Source organism: Strigops habroptila, chromosome W (assembly GCF_004027225.2).
Source record: "Strigops habroptila isolate Jane chromosome W, bStrHab1.2.pri, whole genome shotgun sequence".
In the NCBI taxonomy this organism is placed as follows: Eukaryota; Metazoa; Chordata; class Aves; order Psittaciformes; family Psittacidae; genus Strigops; species Strigops habroptila.
The window spans coordinates 30,299,801-30,320,831 of NC_044301.2; the positions used below are offsets into that span (position 1 = coordinate 30,299,801).

The window sequence follows — 21,031 nt, forward strand, 5'->3', positions numbered from 1 at the left end:
TACCTTGGCACGTACTTTTAAGAGCACTTTCAAACACAGGAATATGGTACTCAAAGGTGAACAACATGTTTGGGTGAAAACAAAGGAAAATAATCAAAATTGCCTTCATGCAACAAAGCAGTGGAATGAAGCTGACTTTTTATTTCATCATATCTTATTTTCAGATACATGCTCGCTGAATGTTTTCTAAAATACAAAGTCAATACTAAATTAATACCTAATGTTGGTGCTTTTAAAGATCAAAGTACGTACAAACCTAAAATTGCTCTATATTTTGTTTTGTTCTCCTCTAGCACCACCCATTAATGCCATAGTTTCATGATCAGAGGGAGCTAGCATGCTGCTGAAAGTAGCAATGTTATGCTTTTCTTCAGCATGTTAATTTTGTCACTGTGCTATGCTCTTTTTCATGCTGGCTCAAGACTATATGCATTTTCATAGCAAATGGGATCAGAGAATGAATCTGGGATAAAACTTAACATATTGTAATGGATTTTTTTTCATCCAGATTGGTTCCCTGATCCCTGTTAACACTGAAGTTGCGAGGTCAAGGAGGAAGGTGTTGGTGGGTTGAGTGGTTAGACAGATGTTTCAGTGCTGATTTATGCTGACTTAAACTGATTTTAAAACCACAGCATAAAAATTTTCAACTTGTTAAACTTGCAGTTGAAATCCTCTTTTTTTCTTCAGCAAGATTTTCATTCTAAACTAATAAACCTAGACATTGTCTTATGTAGTTTAGATAGTGGAGGATCTTGAGCGCTTGTTGGTCTGGGGCTTTTTTTGGTTGCTGTTTTTGGGGGGGGGGGGGGGGGAAGGAGTATTTTCTGTTGTTTTTTAGGGTTGGGAGAAAAATAGTTCTAACATTTCCTCAGTGTTAAGCAGCAGAATATTAATCTTTTAGAGTCTGAACCAAAGTCTGGTGAGGTTGCTGGTAAGCTTTCTGTTGACTTCCTGGCCTTTGGATCAAACTTTTCACCCCCTTCTCTCCCTCCCTTCTTCCCCCAAAACAGCATTTGAGGAATAGAACTTCAATATTTGTATAAAGTATAAAAAGTACTAATTATTTTTTGCATTTTATTCTTGTTTTCAAAATTATGCCCTCTAAATTTACTCTATTCTTCTGAGGTTATTTAAAAAAAAAGTAGTTAAATAATATACTGGAGGAGAACATCTTGTAATCTTGTGCATTGTGGCAGCAACATAAATCTCATTCCTAACAGAGCTAGCTGTTTATAATTATCTGGTTTGTGTGTACTGCTGCAGGATGGCTGCACTCAACGAGTATATGCAATGACTTTCTTGGATGTTTCTGAAGGATATTTGCAAAGAAGGAAGATGTGCAAAGCGTAGGCCCCTTGCACTATATGTGTGGTACATTCCACTTGTGCCAGATTGTTAACTGGGATGTTTAAATGTTCTGAGTTTACACTGCAAAGTGGTTTTTTCCTCTCAGAGTCTGGAAAGAGCAGTGAAAGAAAAGGTGGTCGATCTCGTTCCCATTCTCGTTCAGAATCCAGGTCTAGCTCAAAATCCCAATCTAGAAGGAAAAGATCACACTCTAAACACAGGTAGGTATGTTTTTTATTTTAGACTAAGAGATCATACTGGGGTGTTTTTGAGTGGTGATGGTTACTGAGATTTCTTACTGAGTTATGAGATGAGTATCCCTGTAGAGATTAGTAATTTATACTGACCAGATCAAAGTAACTAGGAACTTTGTCTCTGAACAGATACTCTTTCCCTCTAAAAGCTAAATGTTTTCAGGATTACTTTCATGTAAAACATACTAGAAGGTACTTATTGTGCCATGTAGCATAATTTAATTTTGTGACCTCTGATTTTAAAAAGTTATCTGTGTTTTGTGGATGGAACATTTGGCTTACTGTTAACACCCTGAACAGATAGGCTGGCTGATTTTGCTAGTAGAAAGTTCCTGCTGTCCTGAACTTCTAAACATCTAATTAACAAATGCAGTATTTTTATTTACTGTCCTGTAAATGTAAAGCTTTTTTTTTTTTTTTTTTTAACAGAAGAAAAAGGCTTTAAGGGCAATTTTTAATTCTTCAGAGTTTGTTGGCTTTGCTAATTTGTTCAGTTTGGATATAGGCTTTGAAATATAGGAGGGAATAAAATTACTAGATCACCCTTAAAGTTTACCCATTAAGGTTATTTCCAGGAATGAGACAGTCTTCCTTATGTGAGACTTACAAATGCTTCCTGAAATGGTTCAATGTCATGAATATCTTCTGATAACTTACATAATCAATCTGAAGATATTTGGCTCCTTTAAGTATCAAAAAAACCCCAAACCCAACCAACCAAACCCATCCAACAAAAAACCTCCTCAATGTATTTGATAGCTTACACTTTAAAAAGGTGCGTGTTGTCTGCTGCAGCAACAGCACTGTTGCATTCTTTCATCCACTGTCTTTTAACAAGGCAGCTAGAGTTATTTTACATACAGAAAAGATGGCCAGAAGGACACACCACATCAGTCATACTACCAAACAAATATGATCTAAGTGCAGGCTTCAGTTTTATAATAGTGTTACACAGTACATGTTATGTAATGACATTACAACATTGGGTACTTTTGTAATGCAAGAAGAATAATTTGTTCCTTATTGCTTGCTTCTCTTCTGTTACTCTAACTCAGGACATAACTGAAAAACAGGGTTGTTTTTTTTATGTAACATTGCAGTAATCTCAGTGCTATTTTGTACTGATACAAACCAAATTGATTTTTAGAAGATAAATTTGCTTTTCTTTACTTGCAGAAACCTGTGCTTTAAACAGTTGTCGATAATTAGATTTCTCTTTTTAATGGTTTTACCACTGTTGTTGTCAGTTTTGAGAACAAGCTGAAAAAAGGCCAGTCCGATCTGTTGAGGCAACTTCATCCTTAAGAATAAACTGTCCTTACCACTTTCCTGTTTTAGTGTTTTATAAAACCCCTAAATTGCTTTCATCTCTATGATATAAAATCTATTCAAGGTCTTATTTAGACTAAACTGTAATTAATTTCCCCTGTAATTAGTTTGTATTTCTACACTGATACATAGAGCAAAGCTGTGGGTAAAAAATTATTGCCTCTCTGTGTCTTGAGCTGCAGAAGACCAGTGGAGCTGGTATTTTTTTGTATATCTCCCTGTTCTTCAGGATTTATTGAGTAATAAACTTGAATTTCTGTCTTTAGTAAGTTTAACTTCATCATACCTTAACCTCTCAGGCAAAGTATCCAATAATGTGTTCTTTTGAAGCTTAATGTTGAAATTCAGCTTTTTAATTTTCTTTTCTTAGGGAACTTCCAAATATAGGGAATATTTTGGGAAAGAGTGTAGTAATTTTTAAGTCTTGTTTTCTTCATCAAATCTGAGACTATATATGTCTATCAGAAGACTTTAATTGGTTTTCTATTGGAGTATATGCACATTATTCGCATTCCTTATTTATCATGTAGTAAATGCTCATTCCTTTTCTTGAGAACTGTAATAATTCAAATCCATGCTAACATATCCTTTCAGCTGAAAAGGTAACTTGACTAAATGCTGAACCACAGATTGTGGGGTTCTTATGTTGTTTTTTTGTTTGTTTTTTTGTTTGGTTTGTTTTGGTTTTGGTGGGTTTTTTTTGTTTTTTGTTGGTTTTGTTAGGGTTTTTTTTTTTTTAAGTTGAATTAAATTGTAAGGCTGGAGAACAAAGAGGCCAATTAACGCCATCTTTCTTCATTAACCAAGACTGCAATAAGTGACTGGGCCTGGAAAAGAAGAAAAATGTAACTAATTTTTACAGCTGCTAGAAATTGTCTAGTAGCTTTTATGCACTAGATTTACTAAGGACAGTTATCCTAATATGATATGAATTTGTATTTTCCAGAATATTTATGGAAGTTATTATGAAACATTAGTATTACTTAAATGGTGCATTGTTTCAATGGAGAGAATGTGCACCTGGTGAAGCTTAAAATATCCATATTTACAAAAATGTTGGTAGGCAGTATATTACTGAGGTGTAACTCTATATAATTTTATGTAGTGAGATAAGATTTATATGGAGATTGGGTTTTTTTCCCCTTGGTTGACCTAATTTTTATGAAGTTTCAATATAAAAGTTTTTTTCTTCTCTTGTTGTTCATATAGAAGTAGATCTGGCAACAGATCACTCTCAAGACACAAGGACAGACTTAGATCCAGAAGCCCCCTGAAAAAACGGTCTAGATCTAGGGAAAGGTGGAAATCAAGAAGTCATTCTCGGTGAGTTCCATTCCTAAGAAATGATACTGTTGTTCTTAGCACACAGTACAATGTTTTCGAATAATAATAATTTAAAAAAAAAAAACTAACAATCATTTTGGGTGATGGCAAAGGATGGAATTTCTAAATGCTTTAGCCTGTCCCTCGGCTTTGTTTGTGGGACGAAATAATGGAAAGTAAATTTTTATGCCGAGTGTACTGGTATTGGCTGGGAATATAGTTAATTTTCTTCATAGTAACTCATATGGTGCCTAGGGGGGGTTAAACCACAAAACTAAGGTACTTAAACTTTGATACTAAAGTCTAGTCTACATTTTATGCCAACATGCAAGCTGATCAAAAATATGTAACTTTAATTGTTGGACTTTAACCAATGGATTATGTATGTTCTGTGTAGCCTCTGCAATGCACAAAAAAGTGGATGCTGCTGCTTCAACCTTCTCAACAGATATAGATTGGATTCAGGCTGAACTTGATCCTGCATTCTGAGAACATGTATAAAGTTTTTGTGCATGAACTTTTATTTTTGCCTTTGGCTATTTCATAATAACCATACACTGCTGTATGCAAAAACGCATATATCTGTTATGTTAATTGATGTTGAACTTCCAAGCAGTTTAACGATATTTAGAGAATAGAATCATAGAATGATTAGGGTTGGAAAGGACCTTAAGATCATCTAATTCATTCCAACCCCCCTGCCATGGGCAGGGACACCTCCCACTAGCTATATAGCCTAGATATATAGCCTATCCCTCGTGGTGAACAATGGTGGAAAATTAAAATTTTGAATAATTACTTTTTTTTTATCAACAGAAACACATTTTTTCTTGAACGATTAATGTATGCTAAAGAGTTAGTTGCAATTTTTATTGGAAAGTTCAAAGATGAATTAATGGATTTATGTTTGACTTTTCACAGGGACAAGAGAAGAGACAAAGAAAAGGTCAAGGAAAAAGAAAAAGCCAAAGAAAAGGAGAAAGAGAGAGACCGAGACAAAGAGAAGGAGAGAAACCAGGACAAAGAATGGGAAAGAGAGCGAAATAAAGAGAGAAACAGGGATAAGGACAAGGAGAAGGACCGGGAGAGAGAGAAGGAAGAAAACAAAGACCGAGAGAGAGTCAGAGACAAGGATAGGGATAGAGAAAGGGAAAAGGACAAAGATAAGAAGGAAAAAGACAGGGAAGAGGTAGACCAGAACAAGGAAAAAGATGATGTTGATGAAGAGGGGGAGAAGGACAGAGAGAAGATTAAGGACAAGGAGGGAGACAAGGACAGAGGGGACAAAGAGAATGACAGAGACAAAGAAAAGGAAAAAGATGAGGATAAAGAGAAGAAGGAACACAAAAGAGAAAAAGAGAGAGATGATAAAAAGAAGAGGGATAAGAGATCCAGAACACCCCCAAGAAGCTATAGCTCTTCAAGAAGATCTCGTAGCTCCAGCAGGTTTGTTTAGATTTTTTTTTCATGCTTTTTTGGACTTGTCAGGACAGTGACACATCATGAAAAATGTACATCCTAATGTTTATGTATCGATATCACCATGTCAATTACTAATTCAATTTGTATTCTTTCTGTTTTGTAGATTTCCCTATAAAGTAAAATCTATTACAAATATCTTTGTATGATGCTTGATAGAAAACAATTTCTTGCTGGGCAGCTGGTGCTTGCCTTTCACATAACTATAGTATAGTCCTTGAGGACAGTAAGTAGGTGGTTCTTATGCCATTTCTCTGTGTTGGAGCCATCCAAAAGTTATGATAGAGGGACATCAAACATAATCTTTGTCCTGATGAATGTTTGACTCACTGTTACATAGCTCCTTGGTTGGTTACATACTGTACGGTGTTGTTCAGTAAAGCAATTTGTTGGGTTTACAAACAGTCGGGTTGGTAGTATTTGCCACTTGGCCACCTTAAGGATGGTGAGCAATGAATTTTCTTGGCTGGATGGCTGAGCAGTAGGAAGCAAGCATGTCATTTGGCTGGCTAGCCATTTGGGAAGTGAATGTATCTCACTTGGAAGATAAGGATACCTTGCTTAGCTGGTAAGGTGGCCAGGTACAAGTAAAAATAAACATTCCTTAACCATACTGATAGTAAACAGGAAAGCAGTCAAGGTTAATTCTAGCTGTTGTTTTTGCTTCTGAGGGAGGGTAAACTGGGTGGAAGTCTGGGTAAATTCAGTACAGCAAAAGGAGACTGTGGTATTGATTATAAGCTCTGTAAGTGGACTAATTCAGGCATAACAAAGCAAAATGCAAGGTCTTACACCTGGGTCAGGGCAATCCCAGGCACAGCTACAGGTTGGGCAGAGAAGAGATTCAGAGCAGCCCTGCAGAGAAGGACTTGGGGGTGTTGGTTGATGAGAAACTTAACATGAGCCGGCAGTGTGTGCTCACAGCCCAGAAAGCCAACCGTATCCTGGGCTGCATCAAAAGAAGCGTGACCAGCAGGTCGAAGGAGGTGATCCTGCCTCTCTACTCTGTTCTCATGAGGCCCCACTTGGAGTACTGTGTACACTTCTGGTGTCCTCAACGTAAGAAGGACATGGAGCTGTTGGAGCAAGTCCAGAGGAGGGCCACGAGGATGATGAGGGGGCTGGAGCACCTCCCATACAAAGACAGGCTAAGAAAATTGGGGCTGTTCAGCCTGGAGAAGACAAAGCTGCGTGGAGACCTCATAGCAGCCTTCCAGTATCTGAAGGGGGCCTACAAGGATGCCTGAGAGGGACTCTTCATCAGGGACTGTAGAGAGATGACAAGGGGGAATGGGTTTAAATTTCAACAGAGGAGATTTAGGCTGGATATAAAGGAAGAAGTTCTTTACTGTGAGGGTGGTGAGGCACTGGAACAGGTTGCCCAAGGAAGTTGTGAATGCTCCATCCCTGGTGGTGTTCAAGGCCAGGTTGGACATGGCCTTGAGCAACCCGTTCTAGTGTGAGGTGTCCCTGTCCATGGCAGGGGGGTTGGAACTAGATGATTTTAAGGTCCTTTCCAACCCTAACCATTGTATAATTCTATGATATTCTAAAAGCGTTGCAGCTAACTTAAGTTCAGAAGCTTTGGTGGAAAAAGTACTTTCTGAATGCCTCTGCATCATGTGTCAAATTTAGATATCAAATTTTATCTGTTACTTTGAGACAATGAAATGCTGGATGAATTGGGCAAAGTTCTACGTATTATAATCACTTCCCTGAATGAAAGCAAAATTTCCATAGCCCTCAAAATTCAGGAGTTCATGGTTCATATAATGCAGGAAAGGCTGTAATGGTTTCTGAACATTGTTTGGGTTATATGAAATGTCCATGTTGTTTTGGAGGTTTACAGACAAAATACTGTGGCTTCATTAAGCATATGAGGCTTCCTATTTTAATACATTGTTAACATTATTTCAGACTCGACTTGGGGAAATTAGTTTAATTTATTGCCAATCAAATCAGCAGGGTAATGAGCTAAATCCTAAAACACCTTCCCCCCACCCTTCTCTTCTTCCCAGACTCACCTTCACTCTGGATTTTCTCTGCTTCCTCCCCCCAGGCAGTGGAGGGGGATGAGGAACAGGGGTTGCAGTCAGTTCATCACACGTCTCTGCTGCTCTGTCCTCCTCACACTCTTCCCCTGCTCCAGTGTGGGGTCCCTCCCACAGGAGACAGTCCTCCACAGATTGCTCCAGTGTGGGTCCTTTCCACAGGCGCAGTCCTTCAGGAACAGACTGCTCCAGCATGGGTCCCCCATGGGGTCACAAGTCCTGCCAGCAAACCTGCTCCAGCATAGGCTTCTCTCTCCACGGGGCCACAGGTCCTCCTGAAAGCCTGCTCCAGCACAGGCTTCCCATAGGGTTGCAGCCTCCTTTGGGCAAATCTTTCTGCTCTGGCATGGGCTCTCTGTGAGGTCACAGCCTCCTTCAGGGCACATCCCCATGCTCCGATGTGGGGTCCTCCATGGGCTGCAGAGGGATATCTTCACCGTGGAACTCCATGGGCTGCAGGGGCACAACCTGCCTTATCATGGGTTGCAGGGAAACCTTTGCTCTGGTGCCTGGAGCACCTCCTCCCCTCCTTCTGCACTGACCTTGGTGTCTGCAGAGTTGTTGCTCTCACATATTCTCACTCCTCTGTCCTGCTGCAATTTTCCCCCTTCTTAAATATGGTATCCCAGAGGTGCTACCACTGTCACTGATGGGCTCAGCCTTGGCCAGCGGCATCTCCGTCTTGGAGCTGGCTGCAACTGGCTCTATCAGATATAGGGGAAGCTTATAGCAGCTTCTCACAGAAGCCACCCCTGTGCCTCCCCCCTGCTACTAAAACCTTGCCATGCATACCCAATACAGTAATGTGTAGCTTTATATAAGAGCCTTGGTAGAAGACCTGGTTCCTAATTTAACATGTGCCTCAGTATGTTTGCAACCAGTTATTTACTGTTCTGTTCTATTCTATTTGAGATCAGACTCTATAACAGCAACTTCAGCAAATTCCATACATCTGTGTAAAACAGCTGTTTTGTAAAATACTAAGAGCTCTTCAGTGCATTATAGAATGATACATAGGTTTGCTGAGCATGGACTGCTAGGAAAATAATAGATATTAACATTCATTTTGATTTTGACAACAGCTTGAGCTTAATTTTGCACTGTTTGCTTCTAAACCAATAGGAATGGTAGCTCAAGTATTCAGGAATTAAACTTCAGTCATGCTGAACTGAAATTCTAATGATCTTAAGCTTGTAATGTTAAATTTTGAAGTTTGTATTGCTCAAGTTATGCCTTTTGTCATAATGGGGCTTTTCATTCAAATGGATTCTTTTACTGACTGGAGAAACTCTTAATACAGGATTAGTGAATTCAGTGTGTTTCCTTTGTTATCAGGTATAAGTACAAGCACGTGAGGATAAGCATAAAACTACAATCTGAAAGGGGACAACTTTTTTTTTTTTTCCCTACTTGCCCCTCCCATTCTCCCATTTCCTATCAAACTGAAACATATGGGGTTTTTTGGTTTTTGGTTTTTTTTTTTTAATTTGTGCAGTTCATATATTATTGGTGATATATAATGTTAAATTCAGGGATATTTACTTAGCTGTGTCAGATCATTTTAAAAGCTTTCTGTTTTCATGCAGTTCCTGAGTTTATTATTTTTCTTTGGTGATCTTGAATTTCTTGGTCCTCCAGTGAAAGGCATAAATGGAAGAGTAGAAGTTCCTCCAAGTCTCCTAAAACAAGAAAAACAAAGTCTTCACAAACTCCTTCTCCAAGAAGGTCAGTTTGATGTAAACATAAAAGTTAATGAGCAGTAAAGGAGGATGTCCTGAGTTCAGCTGTAACGGTTCTTCTTCTTCTTAGTAGCTGGTGCAGTGCTGTGTTTTTGGCTTTAGTCTGAAACGATGCTGATAACACACCAATGTTTTAGTTGTTGCTAAGTAATGCTTACACCGATCAAGGACTTTTCAGTCTCTCATGCTCTGCCACTGAGGAGGGGCACAGGAAGCTGGGAGGAAGCAGAGACAGGACACCTGACCCAAAGTAGCCAAAGGGGTATTCCATACCAGAGCACATCATGCCCAGTATATAAATTGGGGGGAGTTACCCGGAAGGCCAGATCGCTGCTTGGGTCGGGCTGGGTATCGGTCAGCGGGTGGTGAGCAATTGTATTGTGCATCACTTGTGTTTATTGGTTTTTTCCCTTTCCCCTTTTAGTTTTATATTCTCTCCCCTTGTTATTTCCCTTCTTATTATTGGTGGTAGTAGTAGTGGTTTTGTATTATACTTTAGTTACTGGACTGTTCTTAACTCGTGGGAGTTACATTTTTTCGATTCTCCTCCCCACCCCTCCAGGAGGGGGGGAGGGAGTAAGTGGCTGCGTGGTTCTGAGTTACCGGCTGGGCTTAAACCACGACAAAGGAAAAAGTTACAGTATTTTTATTAAATTGAAATGTGACCTGGAGATCAGTGTTATGAAAGGAGCTAACTCAATTTGTGGTTTTTCTGGCTTTTTTTTTTTTTTTTTTTTGTTATTCAGGAAGGTCTTTAATAAATCTCTTCAATAATAATTTTCTTTTTGGAGGAATAGGTCTGGTTTTCAATAAACAGAACACTCAAAGGTGGATGCAGATACATATATTGAAAACAATTTGGGAATTATTTTTATCGGTTTACTGCCTTTTCACTAACCATCTCCAATAATTTAAATTGGTCAGTATGATTCGGTTCTAATTTAAAATAAAACAAAAAAGCCCTTCATGGATTTGATCTTCGGTATGCGTTCAACTGGAGAGTTTTAAATCTGTTAGCGATGTAAATTTGCTTCAAATCAATAAAAGCCTTTCATTGGGTACAGATTAATTTGATTTTCTCTTTGCAAATACCATATATACTGAACACATGCATTCTTTAGCTCTCTTCTGTTTTCTTTATGAAGGGGGTTTTGTATGTGGTTTGGGTTTTTTGTTTGTGGGTTGTTTTTATTTGTATGAGTTTAGTTTGCAGTTAAATGGTTTGAAGGTGACTGAACCTTTCTGCATTGGTAATACACTTGTTGCTGTTGGATCAATTTCTGATTTGAGTAAAATTTTCTTAAACAGAAACAGGAAAGAAAAAAAAAGAGAAAAGGATACAAATAATGAAAGAAGAGAAAGGGAACGCTCCACCTCCAAGGAAAAAAGCAGTAAAGAAGGAAAGGAAAAATCTGACAAAAACACCACTACTTTGAAGGTAAGCTGTGTGACCAAGTGATAAGCTGAGTGGAGTGCTGCAAGTGGAATGATTATTGGAATTCCCTCCCTTTTTCTTTCTTCACCCTTCTTTTTCCCCTATTTTCCTTAACAAATTATTCCTGCTTGAGTTTAGGTTTTGCCAGTCAGAGACATGGAAGTGATTCTTCAGTTGATGTTAGTAGGCCAGTTTGAAGTCTGTGTGTTTGAACTTTACTGGAGCTTGTGTGAATAGGTTACAGAAACACTTTGTTTTGGTCTCACTCTCTGTTCTGTGCCATATGTTAGGAGTTGGCTGGCTGCCTATCTGTATGAGCAGGCAGAAAGCAGATTGTGTAACTAAGTAGCAGAGTTCAGGGTTAGTTCAGCTGTGTTGTGGTTTAACCCCAACTGGCAACTAAGTACCACACAGCCACTTGCTCGCTTCCCCCCCCCAATGGGATGGAAGAGAGAATTGGAAGAGTAAAAGTGAGAAAATGCATGGGTTGAGATGAAGACAGTTAATAGGTAAAGTAAATAGGTTAAATCATAGAATCATGGAATGGTTTGGGTTGGAAGGGACCTTAAAGCTCATCTAGTTCCAACCCCCTGCCATGGGCAGGGACACCTTCCACTAGACCAGGTTGCTTCAAGCCCTGTCCAATGTGGCCTTGAACACTGCCAGGGATGGGGCAGCCACAGGTTCTCTAGGCAACCTGTGCCAGTGCCTCACCACCCTCACAGGGAAGAACATCTTCCTAAGATCTGCTCTAAATCTCCCTTCTGTCAGTTTAAAGCCATTGCCCCTTGTCCTATCCCTACAGGTGCTTGTAAAAAGCCCCACTTCAGCTTGCTTGTTGGCCCCTTTAGGCGCTGGAAGCTGCTCTAAGGTCTCCCCAGAGCCTTCTGTTCTCCAGGCTGAACAAACCCAACTCTCAGCCTGTCTCCATAGCAGAGATGCTCCAGCCCTCTGAGCATCTCCGTAGCCTCCTCTGGACTCGCTGAAGCGGGTCCACATCCCTCTCGTGTTGGGGCCACCAGAGCTGACACAGTACTCCAGGGGGGGTTGCACCAGAGCGGAGTAGGGGGGAGAACGCCACAGAACACAACACAACAGAAAATCATAGAATCATAGAATAGTAAGGGTTGGAAAGGACCTTAAGATCACCTAGTTCCAACCCCCCTGCCATGGACAGGGACACTACACAGTAGACCATTTTGCTCAAGGCACTGTCCTGCCTGGCCTTGAACGCTGCCAGGGATGGAGCATTCACCACTTCTCTGGGCAGCCTGAGCGGAGTAGAGGGAGAACACCACTTGTCACTGATCACCACTTGGATATCAAGCCATCGACCCCAAGTCTTTGAGTGCGACCGTCCAACCGATTCCTTATCCACCGAGTGGTCCATCCATCAAATCCATCCCTCTCCAGTTTAGAGATGAGGATGCCATGTGGAAGAGTGTCAAATGCCTTGCAGAAGTCCAGGTAGATGACATCAGTTGTTTGGTCTTCCCAAGTAACCGTTTATGTGTGATGGAGTCCTGCTTTCCTGGAGATGGCTGAACTCCTGCCTGCAAATAGAAAGTGATGAATTAATTCCTTGTTTTGCTTTACTTGCATGTATGGGTTTTGCTTTATGTTTTTGCAACATGGAGAAGGCCAAGGTATTCAATGCCTTTTTTGCCTCGGTCTTCAATGGCAAGAGCTCCAGCCACGCTGCCCAAGTTGCAGAAGGCAAAGGCAGGGACTGGGAGAATGAAGAACAGCCTGCTGTAGAAGATTGGGTTCAAGATCATCTAAGGAATCTGAAGGTGCACAAGTCTATGTGACCTGACGAGATGCATCTGTGGGTGAGGGAACTGGCGGATGAATTTACCAAGCCATTATCCATCATATTTGAAAAATCGTGGCAGCCTGGTGAAGTTCCTGCTGACTGGAAAAGGGGAAATATAACCCCCATTTTTTAAAGGGGAAAAAAGGAAGACCTGGGGAATTACAGACCAGTCAGTCTCACCTTGGAGCCGAACAAGATCATGGAGCAGATCCTCCTGGAAACTGTGCTAAGGCACATGAACAACAAGAGGGTGGTTGGTGAGAGCCAGCATGGCTTCACTAAGGGCAAGTTGTGCCTGACAAATTTGGTGGTCTTCCATGATGGGGCAACGGCATTGGTGGATAAGGGAAGAGCAACTGACATCATCTACCTGGACTTGTGCAAGGCATTTGACACTGTCCTACATGACATCCTTGTCTCTAAAATAGAGAGGCATGGATTTGATGGATGGACCACTCGGTCAATTAGGAATTGGCTGGGTGGCTGCACTCAGAGTGTTGTGGTCAACAACTCGATGTTCAAGTGGCAATCGGTGACTAGTGGTGTTCCTCAGGGGTCAGTATTGGGACCGATCCTTTTCATCATCTTTGTTGGTGACATGGACGGTGGGATCAAGGGCACCCTCAGCAAGTTTACTGACGACACCAAGCTGTGTGGTGTGGTTGACACACTGGAGGGAAGGGATGGGATCCAGAGGGGCCTTGACAGGCTGGAGAGGTGGGCCAGCGCAAACCTCATGAAGTTCAGCAAGGCCAAATATAAGGTCCTACATGTGGGTCGGGGCAATCCCAAGCACAACTACAGTCTGGGCAGAGACTGGAGAGAGCAGCCCTGAGGAGAAGGACTTGGGGGTGTTGGTCGATGAGAAACTTAACATGAGCCGGCAGTGTGCACTTGCAGCCCAGAAAGCCAACCCTGTGCTGGGCTGCTTCACCAGCAGCATGACCAGCAGGTCGAGGGGGGGGATTCTTCCCCTGTACTCCGCTCTCGTGAGACCCCATTTGGAGTACTGCGTTGTTGTGGTTCAGGCCCAGCCGGTAACTCAGAACCACGCAGCTGCTCGCTCACTCCCCCCCTTCTTCCTCCCCCCGCTCCCGGAGGGATGGGGAGGAGAATCAAAAGAATGTAACTCCCACGGGTTGAGATAAGAACAGTCCAGTAACTAAGGTATAATACAAAACCACTACTGCTACCACCAATAATAATAATAATGATAAGGGAAATAACAAGGGGAGAGAATACAATTGCTCACCACCTGCCGACCGATACCCAGCCCGACCCGAGCAGCGACCTGGGCCTTCCGGGTAACTCCCCCCAGTTTCTGTACTGGGCATGATGTGCTATGGTATGGAATACCCCTTTGGCCAGTTTGGGTTGGGTGTCCTGTCTCTGCTTCCTCCCGGCTTCCCCTCCTCCCTGGCAGAGCATGAGACTGAGAAAGTTCTTGGTGGGAGTAAACATTACTTAGCAACAACTAAACACATCGGTGTTATCAGCGTTGTTCCCAGGCTGAAAGTCAAAACCACAGCACTGCACCAGCTACTAAGAAGGAGAAAAATAACTGCTACGGCTGAACCCAGGACATGCGTCCAGCTCCTGGGCCCCCAACATAAGAAGGACATGGAGCTGTTGGAGCAAGTCCAAAGGGTAGCCACAAAGATGATCAGACAGATGGAGCACCTCTTCTATGAAGACAGGCTGAGAGAGCTGGGCTTGTTCAGCCTCAATAAGAGAAGGCTACGGGGAGACTTTAGAGCAGCTTTCCTGTGTCTAAAGGGGCTGACAAGAAACCTGAAGAGGGGCTTTTGACAAGCACCTGTAGGGACAGGACAAGGGGGACTGGCTTTAAACCAACAGAGGGGAGATTTAGAGTAGATCTTAGGAAGTTCTTCCCTGTGAGGGTGGTGAGGCACTGGCACCGGTTGCCCAGAGAAGCTGTGGCTGCCCCATTCCTGGCAGTGTTCAAGGCCAGGTTGGATGGGGCTCGGTCTAGTGGAAGGTGTCCCTGCCTGTGGCAGGGGGTTGGAACTAGATGAGCTTTAAGGTCCTTTCCAACCCAAACCAGTCTGTGATTCTATGATGGTTCTATAATAAGCAGTACAGCAAGCAGCAAAAGCAAAAAGTAGCCAATAACGAGCACTAGCCTCTAATATACAGTAAAGCAAGCAAACCCCATGGGCAAGCACAGAAGCCTGCCAGTTAATAGCTAAATAGCAATAACAGCTGTAAATTCCATCTGGCACATTTCATTTAAATCTGTTGTTATCTTGAACCCTTCGAGCCCCACAGTGGGTGCTAAAAAGGAGTGTTGTGGTTTAAGCCCAGCTGGCAGCTAAGCCCCGCACAGTCACTCGCTCATTTCCTTTCCCCCTGATGGGATGGGGGAGAGAATCAGAAGGGTAAAAGTGAGAAAAATCGTGGGTTGAGATAAAAACATTTTAATAGGTAAGGCAAAAGCTGCACATGCAAGGAAAGTAAAACAAGGAATTCATTCACCACTTCCCGTGGTCAGGCAAGTGTTCCACCATCTCCAGGAAAGCAGGGCTTCCTCACGCATAATGGTTACTTGGGAAGGCAAATGCCATTGCTCTGAACGTTCCCCTTTCCCTCTTCCTTCCCCCAGCTTTTATTGCTGATCATTATTATTATTGGTGGTACTAGTAGTAGTTTTGTATGATACCTTAGTTACTGGACTGTTCTTATCTCAACCCGTGGGAGTTACATTCTTTCGATTCTCCTCCCCATCCCTCCGGGAGCAGGGGAGGAAGAAGAGGGGGGAGTGAGCGAGCGGCTGCGTGGTTTTGAGTTACCATCTGGGCTTAAACCATGACAGCGTGACATCATATGGTATGGAAGGTCACTTGGGGTCAGCTGTCTCAGCTGTGTCCCCTCCCAACTCCTTGTCCACCCCCAGCTTCCTCGCTGGTGGAGTGGGGTGAGAACCAGAAAAGGCCTTGGCTCTGTGTAAGCACTGCTCAGCAGTAACTAAAACATCCTGTGTTATCACCACTGTTTTCACCACATATCCAAAACATAGCCCCATAATAGCTACTGTGAAGAAAATTAACTCTATCCCAGCCAAAACCAGCACAGGCTTTCAAGCTGGAAAGACTTTTTACAAACTTTGACTCTGCAATTCAGCATCTCCCTGGTTGCTTTGGTCTTGGGCTGTATATTGGAATATTGGAATCTGCAGGAGTAAAGTTGAAGAATTGAGGAAGAGTAGTATGGAATTTTTCTATTGCAAAATAGGAGATGTGATTAAGAAAAGAAACATCTTCAAATTGTTTAATCTTATAATTTGAAAAGCAGCATGCCTTTAAAGATTAGTTTCTGGTACTCAGAATTATTCAAGTGTTTTAAAACAGCTGATTTAGGTGACTCTTTCCACACGCTTAAGTAATTGTCTTACCCAAGAACTCAGTTACCTGACAAAAAATATGGAAAAAAAAGTAATAGTTTTTTATTTAAAAAATATGGTGTAGTCTTAATTTCTGAAACTGTTTCTCATAGGTCCCATGATGCTGCTTGTTCTGTTTTACCTGAATATTGATCTTTAAGACAAATGACTATGGCAGTGATTTCTTGGGTGACAGGTTGTTATGACTGCCTAACTTCAGCCAATTGCTTTTTTCTTTTTTTTTTTTTTTTTTTTTTTTTTTTTTGGTTTTTTTTTTGAGCTGACACCTGTGTTCTGAAAATTGCTGAGACAAGATAGATAGGCGTGTAAAAATTGAGGCAATCAAAATACTAAGATGTGGTTAGAAGTCATATCCTGTAATGCTAAGAGTATGTGGGGGTTTTTTTATTTTCTTTTTTTAATAATTTTATCTTTGGTAGGACAAAGATCACACTAAAGAGGATCTGAATTCAGAAACTGACAAGGAAGTAGGCAATAGAGATACACAAAGGACAGATGAAGCCAAACTACAACAGAATGGGAACTGTCAACCAAATGATGAAAACCTGTCAATTAAAATGGAAGAGGTTCAAAGCAAAGAATGGACCTCTGACTCAACCAAGAAATGAAATCCAAACCTTTTAATTTCCCAGAATGAGGAAGAAAATGTCAAAGTAATCAACCTGAACATGGTGACAGTGCTAGTAGCTCTTCCAATTCTTGTGATAGCTTTGTCAATTTCTTGCTGAAAGGACAAATACCATCAGAACTATTAATCTCTGAAAATCCATGCATTTCCATGATGGCTGTACTTATCCGTAAAATTATTTGTGTTAAGTTTTGCCATAAGCTGTTACAAATAAGTAGAAACTGAAAGATGTAAACCTGTACTATCAAAAAAAGCTGGATATGCATTGAAGGTTGTTTAATATACTGCTTGTTGATGAGTTTTGTATTGTTTTACTTCGTGGGTTAAAAAAAATCCACAAAGTTTTCAATGTGTACTGTTCGTGCTTGGAAATGGTGCATAAATATATATGCTTTCTTTTGTTGTAAATTAAAACTATAGAAAAAGGGGTTTTAAACATAAGCATAGTTTTACAGTTCTTTTATGTTAAATGCCCACTGACTAGTTTGTTTTCCATGTGCTCGCTGCTTGAAGTTCTTGGGTTTTATTTAAAACAATTTCTTATTAATATCCTTAAAATGAATATTTCTTTTGAACAATGCATGCTACTTTTCTGTTTGTAGAAGAAACATCACCATGTTATAGATAATAGGCTAGCTTACTGGGTTATTTTGGGGTTGTTTTGTTGTTTATTTTTGTCCTTCCAGAAGTGAGCATGTCTGTATGATATTATTAGAACTTACAGCTTTGTTTTGAGCTGTACTGCAGTGTGTCTGTTCAGCTGAAAATAGTACAAGTGTCATTATGAAAATAATTTTTTTCTCATTTCTTTTTAAAAAAATATGGGAGCACAAGCAGAAGCTTTAGTGCCTTCTTAAAATAATGTGGCATTTTCTAGAAATGTATATGTGCTATTACTCATTTTCAGCTAAATCTTACATGAACTCTGCTGCTCTTTTGACACCACTATACTGTAGACAAGAATGCAAGTTATTTCTCAGAATGATTGTTTGATTCACTTGTTAAATACTGAAGCTCCATTTTTACTTTTATTTTTAGAAGAGATTTATAGGTGAAAGCAAAGATGCATTTTTGGGGACCACCACTGTACAAAAGTAGTAGCTGAATACAAAACATTTTCTGATCACCTGCATCAAGGACAGCCCTTAAGACATTTAATCTATGTTTGGATGACCTTAATTTTTACCTCTCCATCATAATTTCTGATACCTGTTGGGTGATATAAAAGGAGTTGTATGCAAAGATGAGGGGATAAATAATTTGGGGAAAAAAGTTCTAATTTACACAGGAGTTATATAGTAGAGATTCTTTTTTCATTCCTTAAAGAGAAAGCATTTTTGTCAAGGTAAAACACGGCTTCTGTTCTCCAAACTAATTTAATCGGTTTCATCATTGTGAGATTTCTTAACTTTAAAATTTATACTTAAAATCAAGTAGATTATTTTTATACTACTTAATACAGTTAAATTACTTAATTGCCTTACCTCATGGAAAGAATTATTTTTCAGTTAAAAAAAAAACCCCACCTGAATAGCATATTAGCTATTCACTTTCAATTTGTTTCTTTTCCTTTGTATAGTTAATTCTTAAAAAAAAAAGCTTATTACAGGGAATGAAAAATTTGCCCAATTCCTAAGGTAATGAAACACAATTTGATTGTGAAGCTGCTTAATCACTCTTCTTTTTCTTTTTTTCAATACAATTTTATGTTCTTGCCACTGTGTACATTTAAGACTAGAAAATGCTTTACCATGTAAAGTATAAACAGTCATTTTTGTGATGCTTAAGCCACATGCTGTTGACTGGTAAACAGCTTATTCTGATAGAAGAATGACAAATCCGTATGCTTATAGAAAGACTGTGAAGGATTATGTCTCACAACAACAGCTTGTCATTTATGATGTGTAAGTAGCATAGAGCAAAGAGGTTCTTTGTATACTTGTTATCTTTGGTACCATTTCACTAATAAAATTAAGTATTTTAGAGGGAAGTTTCTGCTGTTATATACTTTTAGTTGAGCTGGTCTTCAGGCAGCTGCTTTGATTTGAAATGTGGATAGAAATGAAAATATGCATGTATTGTTTATAATATCTTTGAAAAGCTAAGTTTCTCCTTTGGGAGAAATTAGAATTCTTGTATCATATTTCATCTGAGATTAACCCCGTGTAATGAAATTACATAGCTCTATTATGCAGCAGTTATGGAATATGTAAAGGGTTGTATACAGTTAGCTAAGAAACATGCCTTTGAAAATTAATAGTTAAAGATAGCAGCATTACGAGCTGACTTAGCACATGTCTAAGTCCATATGCAGCACGTTGTTATATTGTATGTGAATTAATCTAGGAGGCCAGGTCTACTGGAGGCTGGTGAAGCCGGTCTGACAAAGAAAGGGAAGAACTGCTTTGGTAGACTTGCCAGGCTGGTCAAGGCAGCTTTAAACTAGATGTGTTGGGGGAGGGGGGCATCAATCCATCCCAACGCTCCCAGTCAGTTGCCAGCACCTGTAATAAATGCTTGGAGCCATGCAGAGCTACTTCAGCCGCTCCAGCCAATGAGTCGGCTTTATTGTGAGCTAGGCTCAGATGCTGCTATACAAATGCTCATAGTATGGGGAATAAACAAGAGGAATTAGACACGTGTACACGTCTATGGGGATATGACATTGTTGGAATTACAGAAACATGGTGCAATGGTTCCTATGACTAGAATGTTGGAATGGAAGGTTATAGGCTCTTTAGGAAAGACAGGCCAGGCAGAAGGGGAGGGGGTGTAGCTATTTATGTCAATGATAAGCTGGAGAGTATGGAACTCTGCCTGGGGACGGGTGACGAGCCAACAGAGAGCTTGTGGGTCAGGGTCAAAGGGAGAACTGCAATGGGGGACATTACTGTGGAGATCTGTTACAGGCCGCCCAATCAGGAGGACTCTGGATGAAGCTCTCTATAGACAGATAGGAGCAGCCTCATGCTCGCAGGCCCTTGTCCTCATGGGGGACTTCAACCACCCCGATATCTGTTGGAGGGATGGCACGGCCCAGCGCAAGCAATCCAGGAGGTTCCTCGATTGTGTGGAAGACAACTTCCTCTTGCAAGTAATAGAGGAGCCAACAAGGAGAGGTGCCATGCTTGACCTCGTGCTCACCAACAGGGAGGGGCTTGGTGGCGAATGTGCTGCTCCAAGGCAGCCTTGGCTGTAGCATTCATGAGATGGTGGAGTTCGAGATCCTCAGGACAGCGAGAAGGGCATGCAGCAAACTCACTGTCCTGGACTTCAAGAGAGCAGACTTTGGCCTCTTCAGGAACCTGCTCAGTAAAGTTCCATGGGATAAAGCCCTAGAGGGCAGGGGGGCCCAAGACTGCTGGTTGATATTCAAGGATCACCTGCTCCAAGCTCAGGAGTGTTGTGTCCCGACTAGAAGGAAATGGGGCAGGAAGGCCAGAAGGCCTCCATGGATGGATAAGGAACTGCTGAGGAAACATAGAGGGGCAAAAAGAAGCTTATAAAAGGTGGAAGTGAGGACAGGTGGCCTGGGAAGAATACAGGGACACTGTCTGGGAAGCTAGGGATCGAGTCAGGAAAGCTAAGGCCCAGTTAGAAGTCTGGCAAGGGATGTGAAAGATAACAGGAAGGGCTTCTATAGGTATGTCGCAAACAAAAGACGGAATAGGGAGCCACGAGGATGATACGGTTGGCTTTCTGGGCTGTGAGCGCACACTGCCAGCTCATGTTAAGTTCCTCATCAACCAACACCCCCAAGTCCTTTTCTGCAGGGCTGCTCTGAATCTCTTCTCTGCCCAACCTGTAGCTGTGCCTGGGATTGCCCTGACCCAGGTGTAGGACCTTGCACTTGGCTTGGTTGAAGAAGGGGGGGAGTGAGCAAGCGGCTGTGTGGTTCTGAGTTACTGGCTGGTCTTAAACCATGACAGGATCTAATGGGTATTAATAGAGGTTCTCCTCTTTCCAAAATATCTATTCCACCAGCCCAGTATGCCACTCTGCTAGTTATCAAGTGGGGATCGTTTGGGGGTTCTGGTCCAGCAAGGACAATGCAATCCGTGGAAGACAATTGCGTTGAGTCACAGGGTTCAGACTAAACCCCTTGCTTCCTAAACTCCTGATGGAGCCTAGGTGTGGTTGGATCTAGTCCTAGTCTCAGACTTGGACAACAGTTTATGTCTAATGGAATTTAAAAGGAAATCGAGG

The 21,031-nt window shown here is 41.2% G+C and overlaps 1 protein-coding gene across 1 annotated transcript in view; it reads left to right on the forward strand.

The window, feature by feature from the left end:
- LOC115619170 (splicing regulatory glutamine/lysine-rich protein 1-like) overlaps positions 1-17,245 on the forward strand; it is a 36,059-nt gene extending 18,814 nt beyond the window's left edge. Inside the window, exons 7-12 of the mRNA XM_030511217.1 lie at positions 1,457-1,571; positions 4,143-4,256; positions 5,178-5,702; positions 9,425-9,511; positions 10,834-10,963; positions 16,617-17,245. Of these exons, the coding sequence (XP_030367077.1) occupies positions 1,457-1,571; positions 4,143-4,256; positions 5,178-5,702; positions 9,425-9,511; positions 10,834-10,963; positions 16,617-16,805 (1,160 nt within the window). The 3' untranslated portion in view covers positions 16,806-17,245. The remainder of the gene's footprint in view (positions 1-1,456; positions 1,572-4,142; positions 4,257-5,177; positions 5,703-9,424; positions 9,512-10,833; positions 10,964-16,616) is intronic.
- Positions 17,246-21,031: the final 3,786 nt, after the last annotated feature.